The sequence below is a fragment of the Podarcis vaucheri genome, assembly GCF_965113315.1.
Source record: "Podarcis vaucheri genome assembly, chromosome: 8".
NCBI lineage: Eukaryota > Metazoa > Chordata > Lepidosauria > Squamata > Lacertidae > Podarcis > Podarcis vaucheri.
In genome coordinates this window covers 79,762,229-79,783,429 of record NC_138766.1, presented here as the reverse complement: position 1 = coordinate 79,783,429, position 21,201 = coordinate 79,762,229, and the positions used below count along the sequence as shown (strand labels likewise).

The following is a 21,201-nucleotide window of genomic DNA, read 5'->3' as shown; positions in this document are numbered from 1 at the left end:
ACACTGACACCCCATTTTTAAATACAATATACTCCCATAGAGACTCCTTACACTGCGTTTAAAACCAAAATCGTATCTGGATAGAAACTGTTTCTCAGACAGCTCGTCCTAGTCTTTATAACCCTGTACCTTCTTCCAGAAGGCAGAAGCTGAAAGAGATCATTTCCGGGGTGCGCACTATCCTGCGCTATCTCTGCAGCTTTCTTATGGCACCTGGAAGCATGGATTTGATCCAAGGTGGGAAGAGTGCACCCAATTAGTCTCTCCGCAGTCTTTATAACCCTGGACAGCATTGTTATTTCCCTGACCGTGCAGCTCCCAAACCACATACACGGACCATAAGTTAATACACTCTCACCAGTACAATGGTAAAATGCCATCAACAGGTCCTTTGAGAAATTGTTTTTCCGGAGGATTCTCAGAGTCCACTGTTCCACTGTCTTTAACAGCTCTTACTGTCAGAAACCTTTTTCGAATGTTTAACCGGAATCTCCTTTCTTGTAACTTGAAGCTATTGGTTTGAGTCCTACCCAGATAAAACAGACGTGCTCCATCTTTCATGTCACAGCCCTTGAGATATTTGAAGATGGCTATCATATCTCCTCTCAGTCTCCTCTTTTCCAGGCTAAACATACCCAGCTCCTTCAAGTGTTCCTCTGTACACTATACCCCTCTATTCCAGGAGAGGAAGACTAGCATCTGTACCATGTCCTGGGTGCCCCTACCAGTGGTGACTGGTGCCCAGTGGGGCTGCTGAGGCAGAAGGCAAGGGGGCTACAATATGGGAAACCAGAGCCAATGACGGCAGCCCCCACCTCATGGCTGGTTGTAAATAAGGAGGCAGACAGGTGGGGGGTGGGTTGAGGTTTTTCGGCACTGCCCCATTGGGGTTATGGAGCAGCCTTCAGTGGCCCTACCACAGTCATTAGGGTCTGGGAGTCACCTGCCACACAGAATTCAGCACAGCCCCTTGAACACCCAACACAGTGTCAATTTGTGGCAGTGTCTTTGTGCCACAAATGCCTCACACCAGGGCCTGCCTATCTGCATTCCTCCACAGTGAAGAGCCTTGAACTTTGGTAGCAGACATCCGCTTTTGAATCCTCACTCAGCCCTGAAGCTCATTGGGGGCCAACATTTACACCATACAGTCATACCTCTTGTTAAGTTTGCTTCAGGTTAAATCCTTTCAGGTTTTGTCCTGCGGCGACCAGGAAGTACCGGAAAGGGTTACTTCCAGGCTTCGCTGCTCGTGCATGCGCAGACACTCAAAATGACTCCACTTGCATGCGCAAAAGCGGCAAATCATGACCCGCGCATGCACAGACGCGGATTGCGTTCTGCTCATGTTGCGAATGGGGCTCCGGAACAGATCCTGTTTGCAACCAGAGAGAGGTACCACTGTATATGTAAAACTTCTGTAAAAAGGTAAAGGACCCCTGACAGTTAAGTCCAGTCACAGATTACTCTGGGGTTGTGGCATTAATCTCGCTTTACAGGCCAAGGGAGCCGGTGTTTGCCCGCAGACAGTTTTTCTGGTTCATGTAGCCAGCATGATCAAGCCGCTTCTGGCGCAACAGAACACCAAAACCAGAGCAGCGCACGGAAACACCGTTTACCTTCCCGCCGGAGCGGTACCTATTTATCTACTTGCACTTTGATGTGCTTTCGAACTGCTAGGTTGGCAGGAGCTGGGACCGGGCAACAGGATCTCACCCCGTTGCGGGGATTCGAACCACCGAACTTCTGATCGGCAAGCCCAAAAGGCTCAGTGGTTTAGACCACAGCGCCACTAGTAAACGCTCATGACTTCCCTCAAAGAATACTGGGAGCTATAGTTTGTTGCAGGTGCTGAGATGTTGGGAGACGCTCATTCCCCTTGCAGAACTACAGATATCAGGATGGCTTAACAATCAGGGGAAACTGGCTCAGTGTGAGGGGAGTAGAGGCCTCTTTAACCACTCTCAACACCCACAACAAGGAGCTCCCATAATTATTTGGGGGAAGCCATGATGGTTTAAAGTGGTATCGTGGTACTTTAAACATGTGAATGTGGCCTATTGGGACATTCTTCTTTCTGTCTCCTTCCCTCCCTCCCTCTTTCTGTCTCTTGGCCCCAGTCTACCTCTCGTGAGTTTTTGAAAGGATAAAATGGGGGCAACCCACGCCCATGTATTCCTCCCCAAAACTCAACGGCAATTATAAATACAAGTAGCCTGCGTGAGTTAGTTCTTTGTAAGCTTTTTGCCCCTTACATTTTACCAGGCCTAGTAAGGAAGGGGGGGTATGTCTATGTCAGATGCAGCCCAGCTGGCAAATAATCCTTGCCTGCAGCTTGTACTTTGCAAAGGGGGTGGGTGGGTGCTGCCTAATTCATTTTTAAGTGAACGGTGTCACTGAGGCTTTAAAGGCCAAGCTTTTGCCTTGAGTGAGGTAATGCAGCTGTAAAGGATGAAGCCAACACTCTTTGGCTGAGGGATCTCTCCTGTTTGTATTTCTAAGCTCCACTCCTCCTCCCCACCCAGCCACCGCCGCCTTCTCCCTGCTTCTTAACAAGTTTTTATAGGGCTTTAAAATCTCTCCATTTTCGCAGACTCTGCCAATCCTTTGAGATGCTCTTTCTGAGCAGCAAGAGCATCTGTTTGCATATGAGTGCCTCAGAGTTTCTCACAAAATGAATCATGGCCTCGGATCCCAGCAACACATCTGGCAAAGGGGGGAGGGAGAGTTTTTAAGAAGTGTTGTTGGTTTTTTTTAAAGCAGCAACCGAAGAGGGCTTTTTAATGTTTAGATTCACTATTTATAATTTCATTTCTAGCCTCAGGTGACAGATATGGTTCTTCCATGCTCCATAGCATCCTCACAGCAACCCTGTGAGAGAGGTTGAGCTGAGAGCCGGTGACTAGCCCAAGGTAAAGGTAAAGGGACCCCTGACCATTAGGTCCAGTCGTGGCAGACTCTGGGGTTGTGGCGCTCATCTCGCTTTATTGGCCGAGGGAGCCGGCGTACAGCTTCCAGGTCATGTGGCCAGCATGACTAAGCCACTTCTGGCAAACCAGAACAGTGCACGGAAACGCTGTTTACCTTCCTGCCGGAGTGGTACCTATTTATCTACTTGCACTTGACGTGCTTTCGAACTGCTAGGTTGGCAGGAGCAGGGACCGAGCAACGGGAGCTCACCCCGTCACGGGGATTCGAACCGCCGACCTTCTGGTCGGCAAATCCTAGGCTCTGTGGTTTAACCCACAGCGCCACCCGCGTCCTAAGCCCAAAGTAGGGATGGGGGAAATATTGAATTCAGTTCTCATTTAAAGGTGAATTTACCTAAATTGCACTTTGCGAAACTGTACACAAACCAAAACACAGCTGTCTTCTGTAATTCACAGCACTCTGAATTTTGCAACGCAGTTCTCCCACCAAGTAATTTGTACAAAAATGTGTTTTCTATAGTAAAGTGTGGATATAAATTTCTATATTAGTGGAAATAGCATGGAAACATACATTCTGTTGGGGAAAACAGCATTGTGAAATCATGCATAGGAGGAGAAGGGCATACAAAAACTGTGCTTATCCAGAGAAATTTGCACTAAAATGCTTACAATTTTTCATGAGGCTTTTTAAAAAATGTAAACCAATTTTGAAATGAGGAGAAAAATGGGGAGGGGGGACACCCGAAGAAACCAAAATGGGCAGATCTTTCCTGTTCCTACCTCCATGGCAAAATAGGGATTAGAACTCTGGTTCCCAGGTCCTATGACACCACATTAGCTCTTTCAAATAAGTGAGATTTATCATAAATATCGGGGAATATGGCTACCCAATGCTTCACAGAGCTTGCTTGTTAATGTACCTGCTGCATGACACACCTGACGTGCAAGGCAAAGCAGAATCGCCACATTGTGGTGCACTAACACCCCTAACTAGTTCTTCCCCTTATCAGCATTTTGAAGGCTGTTTTTGTTGCCAGATGGACAAAAAAGCACCTCTAATGATCTCTAAGCCCATATGCAAGTGACTGTAACCCCCCCCCCCCGTGCTTCTAAATGAAGAGGGTACAAATTTGTAGATCTAGTGAGTGGGAAAGGTGTATTTACATTCATATTTCAGTATTCATGCCTTTCATGCCAGCTGCGAATAGAACTGCTTGCCACCCATTAATCTATTGGTCTAACTGGGAAACTAATGAATGGGAGCCAGAAATACTAATAAACTCTTTATAGCAGGCTCCCCTATAACCTCTTAGCCACCACCCTTGGCTCTGTCCCTTGACCTATCAGAGTCACCTAGGGTCACTGTCAGGTCTATGACCTGCTCCTGGTTTAGCTGGTGATAAAAGGCCTGGGTTTGAATTCCTGCTTGATCTGTGAAGCTTCACTATGTGATCTGGTCATGACTGGTCGGCTCAACAGGATTGTTTTGAGGACAACTGGGGAGGAAGGATAGGCCCAAGTGAATGTTACCCAGAGCTCATTAGAAGAACGCTTAGAATAAAAACATTTGCAACAATTAGTGGGTGGAAGGAACTTTGAATTTCAATTCTCTCCGTTGCTCGTTTTTCCAATATTAAATTTGCTTCTCCAGATTTCTGCAGCGATTTGCATTTTTCAAAGCAATCCTCATGAAAATTCATTCAGTGTCACATGGAAGCTTGTTTTCTCCTTCTCCAGAGGGTAGGACTCGAACCACTGGTTTCAAGTTACAATAAAGGAGATTTCTGACTAAAACTTTCTGACCATAAGAGCTGTTAACAACAGTGGAACAGTCTCCCCTGGGAGGTTGTGGACTCTCCTTCCTTTTTAAGCAGAGGTTGGATGTCCATCTGCCATGGATGCTCTATCTGAGATTTCTGTGTTGCTACAATTCTGTGAGTCTGTGTCCCTAGAGGTTGGGGACACCAGCAGCAAAGCCGGGCATCGGAACGGGGCTGATGCTCCTTGTGGGCTGCCACCTGAGGCAGCCATGTCACTCAGCCTCACGGTTGTGCTGGTTTTGCTCTGTCTTCTGCCCTTAAGTGAGCATCCGCTGCCATGATCATTTTACTCAACAACTCTTTTCAAAGGAGAAGACAGCCATACCTGCAGAACATTTCAAACATGCTAGAAATGAGATCAGAATATCCTTTGAAACAATAGGTAAAGGGACCCCTGACCATTAGGTCCAGTTGTGACCGACTCTGGGGTTGTGGCGCTCATCTCGCTTTATTGGCCGAGGGAGCCGGCGTACAGTTTCTGGGTCATGTGGCCAGCATGACTAAGCCGCTTCTGGCAAATCAGAGTAGCGCACGGAAACGCCGTTTAGCTTCCCACCAGAGCGGTACCTATTTATCTACTTGCACTTTGATGTGCTTTCGAACTGCTAGGTTGGCAGGAGCAGGGACCGAGCAACGGGAGCTCACCCCCTCACGGGGATACGAACCGCCAACCTTCTGATCGGCAAGTCCTAGGCTCTGTGGTTTAACCCACAGCGCCACCCGCATCCCTTTTGAAACAATACGAGAGCATAATAACAACAAGCAGAGCAACATTAAATGCTATAAAATGCGAGTGTGCGATTATGAGAAACAGTTCTATAGGCGTGTTGTGAATGAGGAGCGCTCCATGAAATGCAGGTTCAAAGAGATCTGGTTGGCCGAATCTGCTTCTGGAATCATATATACATGAATGGCTAAACCTTCTGTGAGTGAAAAAAAAAGGGGCTATCGTATTTCTTCCCAGATCCTCTGCCAATTTTTATAAGCATCTGTAGGTTCACTCATCATTCATTCTCCCCTTAGGACAGCGGGAAACTTTTGAACTGGGGGCACCAAATGCATCCGGTTTCCTTCTGTCAAATGGGATCAGGAAAAGTGCAGAACACCCGCAAAGTCGTCCCCCCCCCAACACGCACACGCACACACACACACAAACACACACTCTTCTCCATGCCCCATCTCATGAACACGGTCCTTGTTCAAAGAAGTTGATCCAATGTGCTAATTAAATAAATACCTCTGATTCTGAGAACAGACATTTCTTTATAGCCACAGTACTCACACAACTGCTGTTACATTTAAAGGATATGCCTGCTAGCTTGACACAAATAGGGTTTAAAAGGAGGAACACTGCAGATTCTGGTGGGAAGTGTTTTAGAGCGAGCGGAGTCAGCTGTGAGGGAACAAAGAGAATCTTTAAGCCTTACAATGTGAAAAAGTGCATAGTTGAAATTTGCAGTTAAAATTTATAATCTGCCAAAGGCATCATCACCTTATGTGAATGGGGTGACCTTTTTTCAAGTTTTGTAAGTGTTGCTAAGCTTCGCCAACATGGGTCCCACAACCTGTGATTCGCTTGATAGGATTTGTTTCAAAACAGACCATTTGTGAAACGCATAGTTTTCGGCAGTGCTGACTCTGGTTCCTTTATTAATTCCACATTTACTTATTTTTCTCATGGACAGGTTTGCGACTCTGATACAATGCTTGATCCAGCTTCATCAGTGGAAATGGTCAAGGTTTTAGAAGAAGATCCAATGGTTGGAGGCGTTGGGGGAGATGTGCAGGTGAATATAGCAATTTTCAAACTCTGCATCAAAGATTGTAAATTTAGGGCCACCTCTGTGCTCCCTTGCAATTTTGCAAGTGAAGATTGATAGTCACGCAGGAAGTAACATGCATATTTTATGTGCCCTGTGAACATTTCTCCTATAGTGGATGCGTAGATCCAGAAGCCACTGGATACCTAGGCTGGATTTGGGAATGAACCATGTACCCTCCAACATTTCTCCAATGAAAATAGGGACGTCCTATTCCATAATAATATTTATTATTACTGGTTTAGCATTTATACCCCACCCATCTCAATGGGTTGTCCCAGTCACTCTAGGTGGCTTCCAACATATCTAAAAACATAGCAAGACATTAAACATTTAAAAAAACACACATACATCCCTATCCATCCCTGCCTTCAGATGGTTTGGGGGTTGGATAACTGAGCTTTTCTGCTAATCTGAAAAGCCTATGTGGGGCCTGTATAAATAAAATGGACCCCAATGTAAAGGATCTGGGGCACAAAAGACCGACTGAGACAAGATGATAGTGTGTGCTGATTACAGTGCTGCCAAGCCTAATTCTTACACAATATAGTCCACATGAAGCTTTGACTCTTGGAATCAGTCATTGCATTTCAGGAGACTTATTTGCTTGTAGGGCAAGGTTCAGATTCTAATTATATGGAGGTAAAATAACACTATTAGGAAAGAGCATAAGACACAGATGGGTGATCGGGATGGAGTGAGCTGCTGATCTGGCTGTGCTTAGTGTCAATGAGCAGGGGCGTAGGAAGGGGGCTGCAGGGGGTGCGGTGTAATCCCTGAGGGGGTGACAAAATGGCAAACCGCGGAGGGTGGCACTTACCTCAGGGCCTGGTCTGCAGCACGCCCAAGCCACGCGTCTCTCCTGGGAGTGACAAGGCGGCTCAGGGCCCCACGCCGCCTGACGGCTTGGCCCGCCCCTTGCACAGCTCAAAGTGAAGTTGTGCAGTCAAAGTGGATTTCCAGGTAGCCAAAAACAAAATAAACAAGACCTTGGAAAAAGCCGGAGTCTAGAAATGTACAGAAACCAGAGTACTTTGGTCTGGGGAACTTTGTTGGCTTTTCAGACTCTGAACTTGGAAACTATATCTATGCCTGTGTTCTTTCTGCCATTTGGGGTCTCTTGCAAATGTTCTATTCTGTGTCCAGTGAAGTATTTGTTCAAAATTGGGGTCTAGATGAGAGAGGAGGATGCTGGAAGTAGGAGAAACCCCAAGATAAGGCGCTGAGCAATTCCAGGTCTTCTCCTGTCACACAAGGTGGAGCCACACTATCCATCTGAAGCACACCCAACACTCCTTGAAAGTGCACTGGTTCCCCCAAGGAATCTTGGGAACTGTAGTCTGTTAAGGATGCTGGGAATTTGTAGCTCTGTGAGGGGGAAACTGCAGCTCCCAGGTTTCCTTGGGGGCAGTTATGTGCTTTAAATGTGTGTCAGATGTACTTTAAATGCATGGTGCTGATCTGCACGCAGTTTGAAAACCACTGCCACAAAATATCAGTAATATTGGTGTTGTGCGAGAGAGAGTCAACACGAAGTGCAGGATTCTTGCATTACAGGATTCTATGATTCTATGAAAACATGGGTGGGAGGGAGTATCAGAATATTAAAAATAATGTAAGAATAAAAGAAAATTATTATAAATCAATTTGGAGATAGTATTTAACACCAGTCAGATTAAACCAAATAAACAAGGGATATTTGGTGTTATTTTGGAGGGGATGCCAGGAAACAGGGAATTATGTTCACATGTGGTGGAAGTATAAATATGTAATAAAATAAAATAAAATTGGCAAATGGTGTTTAAGGAGATAACAGAAATCACTGGGTTAAAGCTGACCAAAAGTCCAGAGGTAGCACTATTATCAATATACGATGGCGTGCAAGGTTCACAGGTTATGAAGAACTTGCTCACAAATTTATTGACAGCTGCACACATTATTATAGCTAGGCAGTAGAAGGGGTAAGCAGAATATAAAATGGAAGAATGGTATAAAGAGGTGTGGGATATAGCTATTAATGATAACTTAACATGTGCCATTAAGGTAAGGCAGGGAATATGCAGGAGAAATTATTTTGAGAAGATATGGAGGGTGTTTGTAGAATTTGTACTGTTAAAACGGAAAGGGGTCAAACCATCGCAAGAGGTGTTGAAACTTTGGGAGGCTGGATAGTTACAACGGAATGAATGGTCTCAGTGGTGAGGTGCACATTTTTATTCTTATTTCTCTATGATTATTACTATGTCAAAATAAAAAATGGGGAAAAATGTGAATGGCAGTATTTTATGACATATACTTTATGGGTTTAGTTGTTTTAAAAAAACAGTTGCACATTCTTTTTCTTGTTCTAAAACGTCCTTCTCATTGTTGCTGCTTGCAGATTTTGAACAAGTACGACTCGTGGATCTCCTTTCTCAGCAGCGTTCGATACTGGATGGCTTTTAACATTGAGAGGGCCTGCCAGTCCTACTTTGGCTGTGTGCAGTGCATCAGCGGGCCCTTGGGGATGTACAGGAATGCCTTACTCCACGAATTCGTGGAAGACTGGTATAATCAAGAATTCATGGGATCTCAGTGCAGCTTTGGAGACGACCGCCATCTCACCAACCGAGTCCTGAGCCTTGGCTATGCAACGAAATACACAGCTCGGTCCAAGTGCCTTACCGAAACGCCCATTGAATATCTCAGGTGGTTGAACCAACAGACTCGCTGGAGCAAGTCCTACTTCCGAGAGTGGCTATACAATGCAATGTGGTTCCACAAGCATCACTTGTGGATGACCTACGAGGCTGTCATCACTGGCTTCTTCCCGTTCTTCCTCATTGCCACTGTCATCCAGCTTTTCTACCGGGGTAAGCTGTGGAACATCCTCCTTTTTTTGTTGACAGTCCAGCTGGTGGGCCTTATCAAGTCTTCCTTTGCCAGCTGCCTTAGAGGGAACATTGTTATGGTTTTCATGTCTCTCTACTCAGTGTTGTACATGTCCAGTTTACTGCCGGCAAAGATGTTTGCCATAGCCACCATAAACAAAGCAGGTTGGGGCACGTCGGGCCGGAAAACCATCGTGGTCAACTTCATAGGACTCATCCCGGTCTCCATTTGGTTTACAATCCTCTTGGGCGGCGTCATTTTCACGATATACAAGGAATCCAAAAAGCCATTCACTGAATCGAAACAGACCGTGCTAATCATTGGTACGATACTTTACGCCTGTTATTGGGTGATGCTCTTGACTTTATACTTGGTCCTCATCACCAAATGCGGAAGGAGGAAGAAGGAACAACAGTACGACATGGTGCTTGATGTATGATTCAACCACTGTGCCTCCCTTAACCCCCCATTGTTTTTATTTTCTTCTTTTGCTGCCCATGGAATCTTTCTTGTCACACGACGAACATTCTAGCATTTGTGGTACTTGAGATCATCAAGGGAAAAGGATCACTGCTGCTGGGACTTGAACATGAACGAATTCATGACCATGCCAAAGCAATAATAATAATAATAATTAAATGTGATTGTGCCTTTTTGTCGGGAAAGGGTGGGGGTGGGGGGAGAAGAAAATCACACGGATTCAACCCATTCCTGTGGGTCGTCTCCCAACGATGCACTTTCTTCTGTTGTGCGTACGCCCAAAAGTGTTAACGTCCTATATACCTCATTGGCCACGCTCCTGTGGGCGGACATGGAAGAAAGGGAGTTTTGGAGACACAAGCAAAGGATCTGGTAACCCATTTTAGGATCTGCAACCTAATTTATGAACCTTCTTGTTGTTCTGTGACTTTTTTTCCTAGGAAGGGGTGCAAGTGAGCATGTGGTGTGTGTGTGTGTGTGTGTGTGTGTGTGTGTGTGTTAGGCTGCAAACTGTAATTCCAAAGTCAAGTTTTTATAAGGGTTTTGATGACCAAGGGTTTGTATTTTTATATAATTGTAATTATTTGTCTCTGTTTACTTTTTACACCAGTCTTTTTTTAAAAAAATAAATAAATAAAAACCTCGTATTTTATATTTCTGCCAAAAAGTACACTATTTTCACCCCTCCCCGGCACTCTTACAGTCTCTCTCGCTTTCCCCCTCTAAATAGGCTTTGAAAAACTCCTCCTTAAAAAAGAAAAGAAAAAGACTTGCCCACAATGTGAAAATGGTTTGCTGATTTGAGTCCCCCCCCCTCCCACTATTGAAAGAAGAATTTTTTAAAAAGTCTCTGTATTTTTAAACTGATGAATGTTTATTTCTGTGAAAGTATTTAAATGTGTGCTTCTGACTTTATTTGAGGGGTGGAAGGGAAAATTAACATCATTGTCAATTTTTGGAGGCAAAATCTTTGTGCGCGCAAGGAATAGCACAATCCCCAGGATATTCTCCTGCTTGGAACCCCATTGAAATCCATGGGAGCTGCGTTAAATGATCCCAAACAGCTTCAGGGGCACCATTTGGGCAGATGTCCAGTGCCCCACATAGTAGAATAATTAGAGTGAGAGGACAAAAACACCAGGCTTGACTTAACCAAATGTTGACGTTGCAATGAGACCATTAAATCCAGAGCCCAAAATTCCACCTCCAGTTCTGCGCAGCTCCCACCAATTTCAGTGCGAATTGTGGAGGAGAACTTTCTGCGGGATTGGGCCCACAAAGGCCAATGGGATAGATACGTGCAATCTTTTTCTCCTCCCCATAAAAGTTTTGTAAGAGGAAACTTATAACCCTCTGCCAGATGATACACAGGCATTAAAAGCAGTCTTCCATCCCACCACCAGGTGCCTAATGCTATGTTCTCCTATATATACATAGTGTTGCCAGAGTGAAACTCTTGGTTTCCAATTTAGAAAATATGTGAAGATGGGTGAAATCCTGGTTGCATATCTTGGTTTGCTCAAATTATGCCAACTCAGTGAGGAAATCCTTTCCAGTCTAGAATGGAAGCTGTTGGCAGTCCATTAGCTTCCAGAGAAAACTACTGGGATAGGTCCTGTCTAAAGTAAAGCTTTAGTCACACTGAAATCAATGGGATTTATGTGAATCATGACTTAACTTGTCCAAATTGATTTCAATGAGCTAAAGCATGAGTAACATATAGCAGAATCCCATACATGTCAACTCAGAATTACCATATTTTTCCAGGTATAAGACTAGGTTTCCCCCCTAAAAAATAATATAAAAAATTAGGGGGTGTCTTATACACTGATAGTACTGAGGATGGACTTTTCTTAAATCTGAGTCCCCCAAAATAGGGGGCATCTTATACATGGGGGCGTCTTATAGATGGAAAAATAAGGTAAGTCCCACTGAGTTCAGGGGGGTTTATTCCCAGGTGAATGTGTATTAGATTACATCTTAAGTCTGGATCCAATCTAATGGAAGAATAACATGAATCTCTACACCTCTGTACTGTAGGAATTCCTTCCATCCCCAATGATGTACCCATCAACGGTTTTTTATTATTATTATTATTATAAGAATGCCTAAAAATACATTTTTTAAAAAAGAGGAAAATATGGGCCCCAATTCCTGCATAGGCAAATTAATGTCATATTAATCCCTAAGAATATTTGTTAAAAAGCGGAAGAGTATCAACAACAATACTGATCTATATTTTATTCTTATTCTTTTTGACATGGACCATCACTGTGATGAAATGGAAGCTCATCTGGTTGTTTTGGGGGTTATATGGTTGTCTTCCTGAAAATGCAGATATGACTTTGATTTTTCTGCTGTGGAATGTGTCACACCCATACTACCTTGTCTGATGATACAGAGATCACGTTGCTCGCAAAATTATTTGCCTTAATTTGCTTGCAAGTGGGGGAGAAAATCGATCCTTTTTGGTGACCAAATGGATCAGTATTAAATTTTCTTTTTTTAAAAAAACAACAACCATGCAAATGACACAAATGAGAAAAAAAAGAAAAGAAACTTGACTTTTGCCTTTTAACTATTTATATTGTATAAGTTAAAGCTTTGGGGTAACTACGTTCAAGTGTCAAATGAAAATCCTCTCATTCTTTAAAGGATTGAAATAATTGCCTGTATTTATTCTAGCAATTATTCAACGCATTTCAAGTATAGGTTGTTTAGTACAATTGTTACTTTAATAAATAAAATATTTTTGATACGATTGTGAGCAGTTGGTGTTCTTTCCTGAGCTTCTTACATGTATTTTTAAAAGGAGCCCAAATCTACCATGTAGGACCTGCATAGCAGCTGGTTTTATATATGCAACCAACACGAATGTGATGGCATTCGTATCACAATGCTCACCTGGTCCTAGTGTTGGCTAGATGCACCTTTTTCTAGGTGGAGGAATGCAGGTGGCGCTGTGGTCTAAACCACTGAACCTCTTGGCAGGGGTCAGCAACCTAAGGCCCAGGGGCCACAAGCAGCCCATGGGGGTCGCTTTACCGGCCCATGAGCTGCCCCCAAACAGAGCCATCCACTTGGCAAGTCCCCATGCGCTGTGCTAAACCGGCACAGCACGGCACAGGGACTCGCTTTCACAGCGCTGGGAATCTCGTCTGTGCAGATGCAAATGCCGGAAATTGGTCACACATGCGCTAACGCACGCCTGCGATCTGGTCCATGGAGGGGGCTCCGTGGCAGTGAACCAGCCCAGGCAAGGTAAGCCTTGCCAACCCCTGGTCTTGGGCTTGCTGATCGGAAGGTCGGCGGTTCGAATCCCAATGATGAGGTGACCTCCCATTGCTCTGTCCCAGCTCTAGCAGTTCCAAAGCACACCAGTGCAAGTAGATAAATGGGTACTGCTGTGGCGGGAAGATAAATGGCGTTTCCATGCACTCTGGCACTCATCACAGTCCTCCGTGCGCCAGAAGCTGTTTAGTCATGCTGGCCACATGACCTGGAAAACTGTCTGTGGACAAATGCCGACTCCCTCTGCCTGAAAAGCGAGATGAGCACCGCAACCCCATAGTCACCTTTGACCAGTGGTGTCCAAAAAAGAGGGCCAGATTTGATGAAGTAAACATGCATGAGGGCCAGCCGAAGTTGTTGAGCTTTTTTTTCAATCGATCAATCCAATCAATCAATCAATCAATCAATCAATCTTTATTACAGTCCAGAGACCCAACCAATTGTTACAAAGCAATGCACAATTAAGACAACCTACCCCCAGCCTACCCCAATCAAAGTTGTTGATTGAAGTTTTTTAGGATGGAAGTTGTTGAGCTTTCTTTTAGTTGTACTGGCGAGAGCGACTATGAAAGCAAGCTGCATGGTGGGCCGCTGCAGGAACCTGCAGGCAGGTCGAAGGACGAGCCACACGCAGGGCACCTGCACAAGCCAACCAGCAACAGAAAAACTGAATAGGGTGCATGTGCGAGCCGGCAGGTGGGCGGTTCCAAGGGTCAATGCTGGAGAGCTGCAGCTCTCTGTGTGTTGGCTCCTGGGCAGAACAAGCTGAACAGCAGGAGCTTGGAGGCTGCAACAGGACACATTTTTCAGAATTGCTTGAGGAGCCGGATTAAATCGACCAGGAGGCCGGATTTGGCCCCCGGGCTGGACTTTGGATGTGCCTGCCTTTGACTATACTTAACCATCCACAGGTCCTTTACCTTTACCTTTTACCTTTTTCTAGGTGGAGCACCAGCTGAACACATAGACTCCATCATTCGGGCACCTCTAATGTGAATTCTGGTGCTTTGTGAGACCCTGGAAGTCGTGTCTGAGATCTCATGGGACCTCAGATGCGAAATCTAGTAGAAACTGGAGGTCACAACGGAGGCCTCAGATGTGACCTCTGAGGCCCCACTGGTGTAGCACACACAATGCAAGTGACATGATGTCACAACATCAAGTTACGGTGTGGGTGCTATTGGGCACCCATAATCTGGGGCCCAAGTCGATGCCCCTGGTGTTGAGCTCCCAATGTTGTTGGACTACAACTCCTATCATCCATGGCTGTTGGACATGACATTTGGCTGTTGGACATGATATTTGGGGACATGACATTTGGGGCTGCTGGAATTTGTAGGGCACCATGTGGCCACCCTTGCTGTATATGAAGGGGATTTAAACTTCCCCATGATGCACATAAAGTTGACAAATTTGGTTTGATATTTGGCACTTTTCCAACAGCAACATTGAACTCGGGAGGCCCACAAGAAACACAAAGCATTTTAGAAAAGCAGCGTTCCCACCAATACAGTCCTATTGAAACACAGTGACTAGGGATGGAAGAGAAAGTTGATTCAGTTAATATTTAAAGACAAACCTAGCAGATTCAAACTTTCCCAAACCTCTTAGAAGTGAACTGGAACGATGCAGCCATCCTTTGAAATCGGCCCTCCTCAACTTTTGCACTGCAGTTCTTCAGCCCAGTAACCTGTGCAAAAAAAATGTGTTAAATGTGTGTAAAAATCCATTGATTCATGAAAATAACATACAAAGATGTATTGCGTTACAGAAAAAATGCTTTGCGGAAAAAATATGTCTATTCGGGGAATTGCATATAAAATGTGCATATGGAGAAGCCCACACTGGAACACTAAAGAAGTGGGGAACTGAATTTGAGATTGGAAAAACGAGAGAAAACAAAGTTGACAAGATCACCCATTTCTAATAGTAGCATAATAGCAAACAATAAATTCAATAAATGAATGCAGCCCATACAAACCTAGAACAATTCAAAAATATAAGTCCTGAGAAATTGTGTCAGCTGACAATCCCTCTTGGGAAGGGGCTTTTCACCTGGTGCAGCAGTTCCATAATAATAGTTAATAATAATTTATTATTTATATCCTGCCCATCTGGCCGGGTTTCCCCAGCCACTCTGGGCTCCCAACAGAATATTAAAAACACAATAAAACATCAAACATTAAAAACTTCTCTAAACAGGGCTGCCTTCAGATGTCTTCTAAAAATCAGATAGTTGTTGTTCTCTTTGACATCTGCTGGGAGGGCGTTCCACAGGGCAGGCGCCACTACCGAGAAGGCCCTCTGCCTGGTTCCCTGTAATCTCACTTCTCGCAGTGATGGAACCTCCAGAAGGCCCTTGGAGCTGGACCTCAGGCTGAACAATGGGGGTGGAGATGCTCCTTCAGGTATACTGGGCCCAGACAGTTTAGGGTTTTAAACGTCAGCACCAATACTTTGAATTGTGCTCGGAAACATACTGGGAGCCAATGCAGGTCTTTCAGGACCGGTGTTATATAGTCTCGGCTGCCACTCCCAGTCACCAGTCTAGCTGCCGCATTCTGGATTAGTTGTAGTTTCCGGGTCACCTTCATCTGCAAGATGTTTAGGGTGTAACAAGATGTGCTGAAAACCGAGTTGCCTCAAGATACAAAGTCAGACCATGGATCCATTCAGCTCTACTGTCTACACTGATCGGCAATGGGTCTCCGATGTTTCAGACGGGACATTTTTTCAGCCCTACCTGGACAAACTGTGGCCCAAGTATCTTCTGCATGGAAAGCAATGAATAATAATAATAATAATAATAATAATAATAATAATACCCCACCCATCTGGCTGGGTTTCCCCAGCCTCTCTGGGCAGTTCCCAACAGAATATTAAAAACACGATAAAACATCAAACATTTTAAAACTTCTCTAAACCGGGCTGCCTTCAGATGTCCATTTCATAGCTTGAGCCTTAAGGGAGCCTGGGCTTGTCAGATGGTCTCAGCCCTGAATCGAACTGACACTTCCTTGCAAACCGCAACACACTGCGGGGCGTATTCTGAAGACCCAACCTTAAATGTAATAAAGCAGGGTGTTGGGGGCACCCTTCAGGGTGGCGTGCCTTAAGCAGGTGTCAAAACAAACTATACACGGCCCTGTTTTTGAGCTGGGAGGACCACAGATGTAAGACTGGGGGAGAGCAGTTCTTTCAGACGTGACTACAGAGTGCCTTCATTTAGCTGCAGATCAGGACGTCGCAAAGGCGGCCCCTGAAAAAAGAGAACGTCTCTTTTAGCAAGCGTTTTTAATAGGAGGGCAAAGAAGCCCATCATTCATTGGCTGCCAAAACTGTTCCAGTGTGCGATCGCTTACGAGCCTGTGTGTGTGTGTGTTTGTTTGTGATCACTGCCCTTTTCAACAGCGGGAAGAAACTCAGGCAAGAGCATGCCAATCAGGATTATGTAAAAGGATCCTTAAAAAAAAAAGAGGGGGGAATTTCTATTTTAAGGCTGGTCTACACGCCCCCCCCCTAAATATGAAATAGGCATATTTTGGTAGCCAAAATTATTCCAGGGTACATCTAATTAGAGGGTTAAAAAAAACAAAAACGCTGTTAATTGTGGGGAATTTAGACATGGCATCTGATTAAAGTTGCTATGTTCTGATTATAGCTTAAGAAATACACTTATAAATTTAGCTTGGAAACCTTTGTTGAAGGGGATTATTATTATTTGTTTTCCATTTCTCTGGGGTACTCCAAAGTGCTGTGTACTCCAAGCCTAAAATGGGACTCTCTTCAAAGATATTTAGTTATTTTAGCAGAGGATATCGGGCAGCTGTATGCGATGTGAATTTTGCATGACTGTGTGAAGCTGCCTTATAACTAGCCAGTCCTTTGCTTCATCTAGCTCAGTACAGTGGTACCTCAGGTTACGTATGCTTCAGGTTACAGACACTTCAGGTTACAGACTCTGCTAACCCAGAAATAGTACCTTGGGTTAAGAACTTTGCTTCAGGATGAGAACAGAAATCGTGCTCCAGCGGCGCGTTGGCAGCAGGAGGCCCCATTAGCTAAAGTGGTGCTTCAGGTTAAGAACAGTTTCAGGTTAAGAACGGACCTCCAGAACGAATTAAGTACGTAACCAGAGATATCACTGTATTGGCTACACTGAGTGGCAGCAGATCTCAAGGATTTTGGACAGGGTTCTCTTCCAGTCCTATCTAGAGAAGCCGGGAATTGACTCTGGAACATCCTGCATGCAAAATGGGTCCTCTAAAGACGAGCTTTGCCCCTTACACACAGAGGAACCGTTTCCTTAACATTATCTTTAACTCAAAATCCCAGCAATGAAGATGAATTATAAGCAGTAAGTTTGGAGTAAAGCTCCACAGCAGCAACAGTCTTCTTCTTCCATTGAAGGTCCAAAATGAACCAGCTCAAAAAGAACTTCCCTCTGCAAAGCAAGAAGAATTCAAATCCAGCTTTCTAAGCCTTCATGTACATTAAAGAACAGAACATGCCAACGCATATAAGAAGTTTCTTTGAACCCCTTTGTTTTGTTTAACAACTTGAGGCAAGCTGCCCAGAGCCTAATTATCCCTTCAAATGGAAGACTCCTTCGAGCAGAGGACAGTCCTCTGTAAAGTAGAACACATGGCTACCTGAATCATCTAGCAAAAACCTGAAGTTTCAATTGCAGGTGGAGCCTCCTCAATATTGGTTTAGTGGTGCAGACCCTCTAACTATTTTCCAGAGACAGTCCCAGATTTACAGAAGCCGTCCCAATTTCTGATTTGATTCTGGAATGTCCCGCTTTTCCTTAGGACGTCCCTAAGGAAGAGGGCCTTCTCGGTAGTGGCGCCCGCCCTGTGGAACACACTCCCATCAGATGTCAAGGAAATAAACAACTATCTGACTATCCCCAGTCACTCTGGCCGGCTTCCAACAAAACATTAAAAATACAATAAAACATCAAACATTAAAAACTTCCCTGAACAGGGCTGCCTTCAGATGCAGTCCAAGTGGCTGGGAAAACCCAACCAGATGGGCGGGGCATAAATAATAATTTGTTGTTGTTGTTGTTGTTGTTGTTTTCATCTGAGAAATGTTGGGGTAGCATGGAGTTATGTGACCGCTGAGCCAAGGAGATAAGCAACTACACAACCTTTAGCAGACATCTGAAAGCAGCCCTATATAGGGAGGTTTTTAAATGTTGAATGTTTTATTCTGTTTTACTATATATGTTGGAAGCCACCCAGAGTGGCTGGGGCCACTCAGTCAGATGGGTGGGGTATAAATAAATTAACAGCAGCAGCAGCAGCAACAACGGAATGGGATGTCCCTATTTTCACTGGAGAAATATTGGAGGGTATGTGGTTTGCCATGATTTGAACATATAGCAAAGCAGGCTGTATGATTAAATAAGGACATTTTGGAGCTACTTAGAAAGAGGTGGAAACGGGCAAAAGAGCCGTAATCTCATGTTGAGGCTTTCCTCCCAACATTACACTGCTCATGCAGTCAGACCACCCTGGGTAAACAGGTTTGGAGAGCACGTCACTGCTGCAAAAGATCTCTTCAAGGAGGCCCTGGGCTTGTTCCTGCAAATTCAGCAAACCTCTAGGAATGGTATTTTGTGTGCAGAGAAAGGAACAATCTTTTGACCCAAAGTAATTCATTATACCAATCACCCTCCACTCACACTTAGATATTCTCTGATGAAATCAGCCTGGTTAAATAAACAGGGTTGAATAATCTCACCCTTGGTTAAGGAGGATTAAATGCAACATACAGTGGTGCCTCGCAAGACGAAAAGAATCCGTTCTGTGATTCTCTTCGCCTAGCGGTTTTTTCGTCTTGCGAAGCAAGCCCATTGACGGATTAGCGGATTAGCGGATTAGCGCTATTAGCGCTATTAGCGGCTTTTATTGGCTTATCGGATCAGCTGATAAGCGGCTTAGCGGCTTAGAAAAAGGGGGGGAAGGAAAAAAAACCCCGCAGGAACTCGCAAGACATTTTCGTCTTGCAAAGCAAGCCCATAGGAGATTCGTTTCGCGAAGCACCTCCAAAACGGAAAACTCTTTCGTCTAGCGAGTTTTCTGTCTTGCGAGGCATTCGTCTTGCGGGGCACCACTGTATTTAAACAGGGGTTTAATGGGCCAATGGATAGCAGCCTTATGCTGGTACAGTTCTGGATATGGGTTGAAATCCGATTCAGAGTGCATTTAAAGGTCTTCACTTTCTAACACAACGTTTAAATTGAAACACAGCCATCCTTCGAAAATTCACATTTCTACAATATTCGCACATACAAAAAGCCTCGTGCTAGGAGAAATTCCTTTGCAAAAGGGCATATATTTGGCAAAGATGCATTGAAACCATGCACCATGTAGGTTCTACCATGTTGTGGCTGCCTCTCTCTGCTAGCAGTTACAGTTTGGTTGAACACAAAGGAATGGTGGGAGGAACCAGATGGGGAACCGGCAAGGAAAGAAGGCTCAGAGCCCAGGGATTGGTGGTGGGACAATGATGGAGGGAGAAGCAGGAGAAGACTGTGAGAAGGATGTGTCAGAAGCTGAAGAGGTAAGAGGGCTCCATGAGCTGGGAGAGTCTGTGGAAGAGGTAAGTGCAGAATCAGAGGCAAAAGCTGAAGGAGAAGAGAAGGGAGGCCGAGAGGCCGAGATGAGTGAAGCTGGTGAACAGTCCTGGGTGTCTCCCCTTACAACAAGCTCCCCTCCCGTCTGGTCTTCCAGAACGAGAAGAGAGCTGAAATGTGCATCTGGGCAGCTTCCAACAGAATATTAAAATACAATAACCTATTAAACATTAAAAGCTTCCCTAAACAGGGCTGCCTTCAGATGTCTTCTAAAAGTTTGGTAGTTGTTTATCTCTTTGACATCTGATGGGAGGGCGTTCTACAGGGCGGGTGCCACCACCGAGAAGGCCCTCTGTCTGGTTCCCTGTAACTTGGCTTCTCGCAGCGAGGGAATGGCCACTCGCAGCGAGGGAACGGACGCTCCTTCAGGTATACTGGACCGAGGCCATTTAGGGCTTTAAAGGTCAGCACCAACACTTTGAATTGTGCTCGGAAACGTCCTGGGAGCCAATGTAGGTCTTTCAAGACCGGTGTTATATGGTCTCGGGGGCCGCTCCCAGTCACCAGTCTAGCTGCCGCATTCTGGATTAGTTGTAGTTTCTGGGTCACCTTCAAAGGTAGCCCCACATAGAGCGCATTGCAGTAGTCCAAGCGGGAGATAACTAGAGCATGCACTACTCTGGTGAGACAGTCTGCGGGCAGGTAGAGTCTCAGCCTGCATACCAGATGGAGCTGGTAAACAGCTGCCCTGGACACAAAATTGACCTGTGCCTCCATGGACAGCTGTGAGTCCAGAATGACTCCCAGGCTGCACACCTGGTCCTTCAGGGGCACAGTTACCCCATTCAGGACCAGGGAATCCCTCACACCCGCCCACCCCCTGTCCCCCCAAAACAGTACTTCTGTCTTGTCAGGATTCAACCTCAATCTGTTAGCCGCCAGCCATCCTCCAACTCGCCTCCAAAAAAAGCACACTTACCTTACAAACAAACTGCTCAGACACAGAGCATTCAAATGCTAACCTGTGCCTGGAAAGAAGGGGACGAAAGGTAAGTGGGGATAAGCCCTTACTCCCAAGTGAGTATAGAATTTGAGTTTTACAGTGACAATCCTAAGTATCCTATCCATTTCCGGCGGCGGCAGAGGAGGTGGGTAGGTGGCCATGTTCGTCAGTTACAGCAACCAGAATGAAGTGTCTTCTGGCACCGTAAAGATGAACCAATTTATGCTGACATGAACTCTGTTCACAAGCATTGACTTTGATGGGACTTCCTCTTAGGTAAGTTGCAGCCATATAGAAATTGATTGCAATTAAGATGGTAGCCAGCCGTGTCTGGAGATTGTTTCTGGATTTTGAAGCAGCTTTTTTTCTTGCCTTTGGGCTAACTGTCTCAGGGTATTGC

General features: G+C 45.0%; 1 protein-coding gene and 1 long non-coding RNA gene across 2 annotated transcripts in view; both read left to right on the top strand.

Annotated features, from left to right (window-relative positions):
* LOC309539689 overlaps positions 1 to 12,682 on the top strand; it is a 51,143-nt gene extending 38,461 nt beyond the window's left edge. Inside the window, exon 2 of the long non-coding RNA XR_014222955.1 lies at positions 11,689 to 12,682. This is a non-coding gene — a long non-coding RNA (uncharacterized lncRNA). The remainder of the gene's footprint in view (positions 1 to 11,688) is intronic.
* The window catches only part of HAS2 (hyaluronan synthase 2), a 44,061-nt gene extending 31,379 nt beyond the window's left edge, over positions 1 to 12,682 (top strand). Inside the window, exons 3-4 of the mRNA XM_082235708.1 lie at positions 6,436 to 6,537; positions 8,951 to 12,682. Coding sequence (XP_082091834.1) covers positions 6,436 to 6,537; positions 8,951 to 9,880 — 1,032 coding nt within the window. The 3' untranslated portion in view covers positions 9,881 to 12,682. The remainder of the gene's footprint in view (positions 1 to 6,435; positions 6,538 to 8,950) is intronic.
* Positions 12,683 to 21,201: the final 8,519 nt, after the last annotated feature.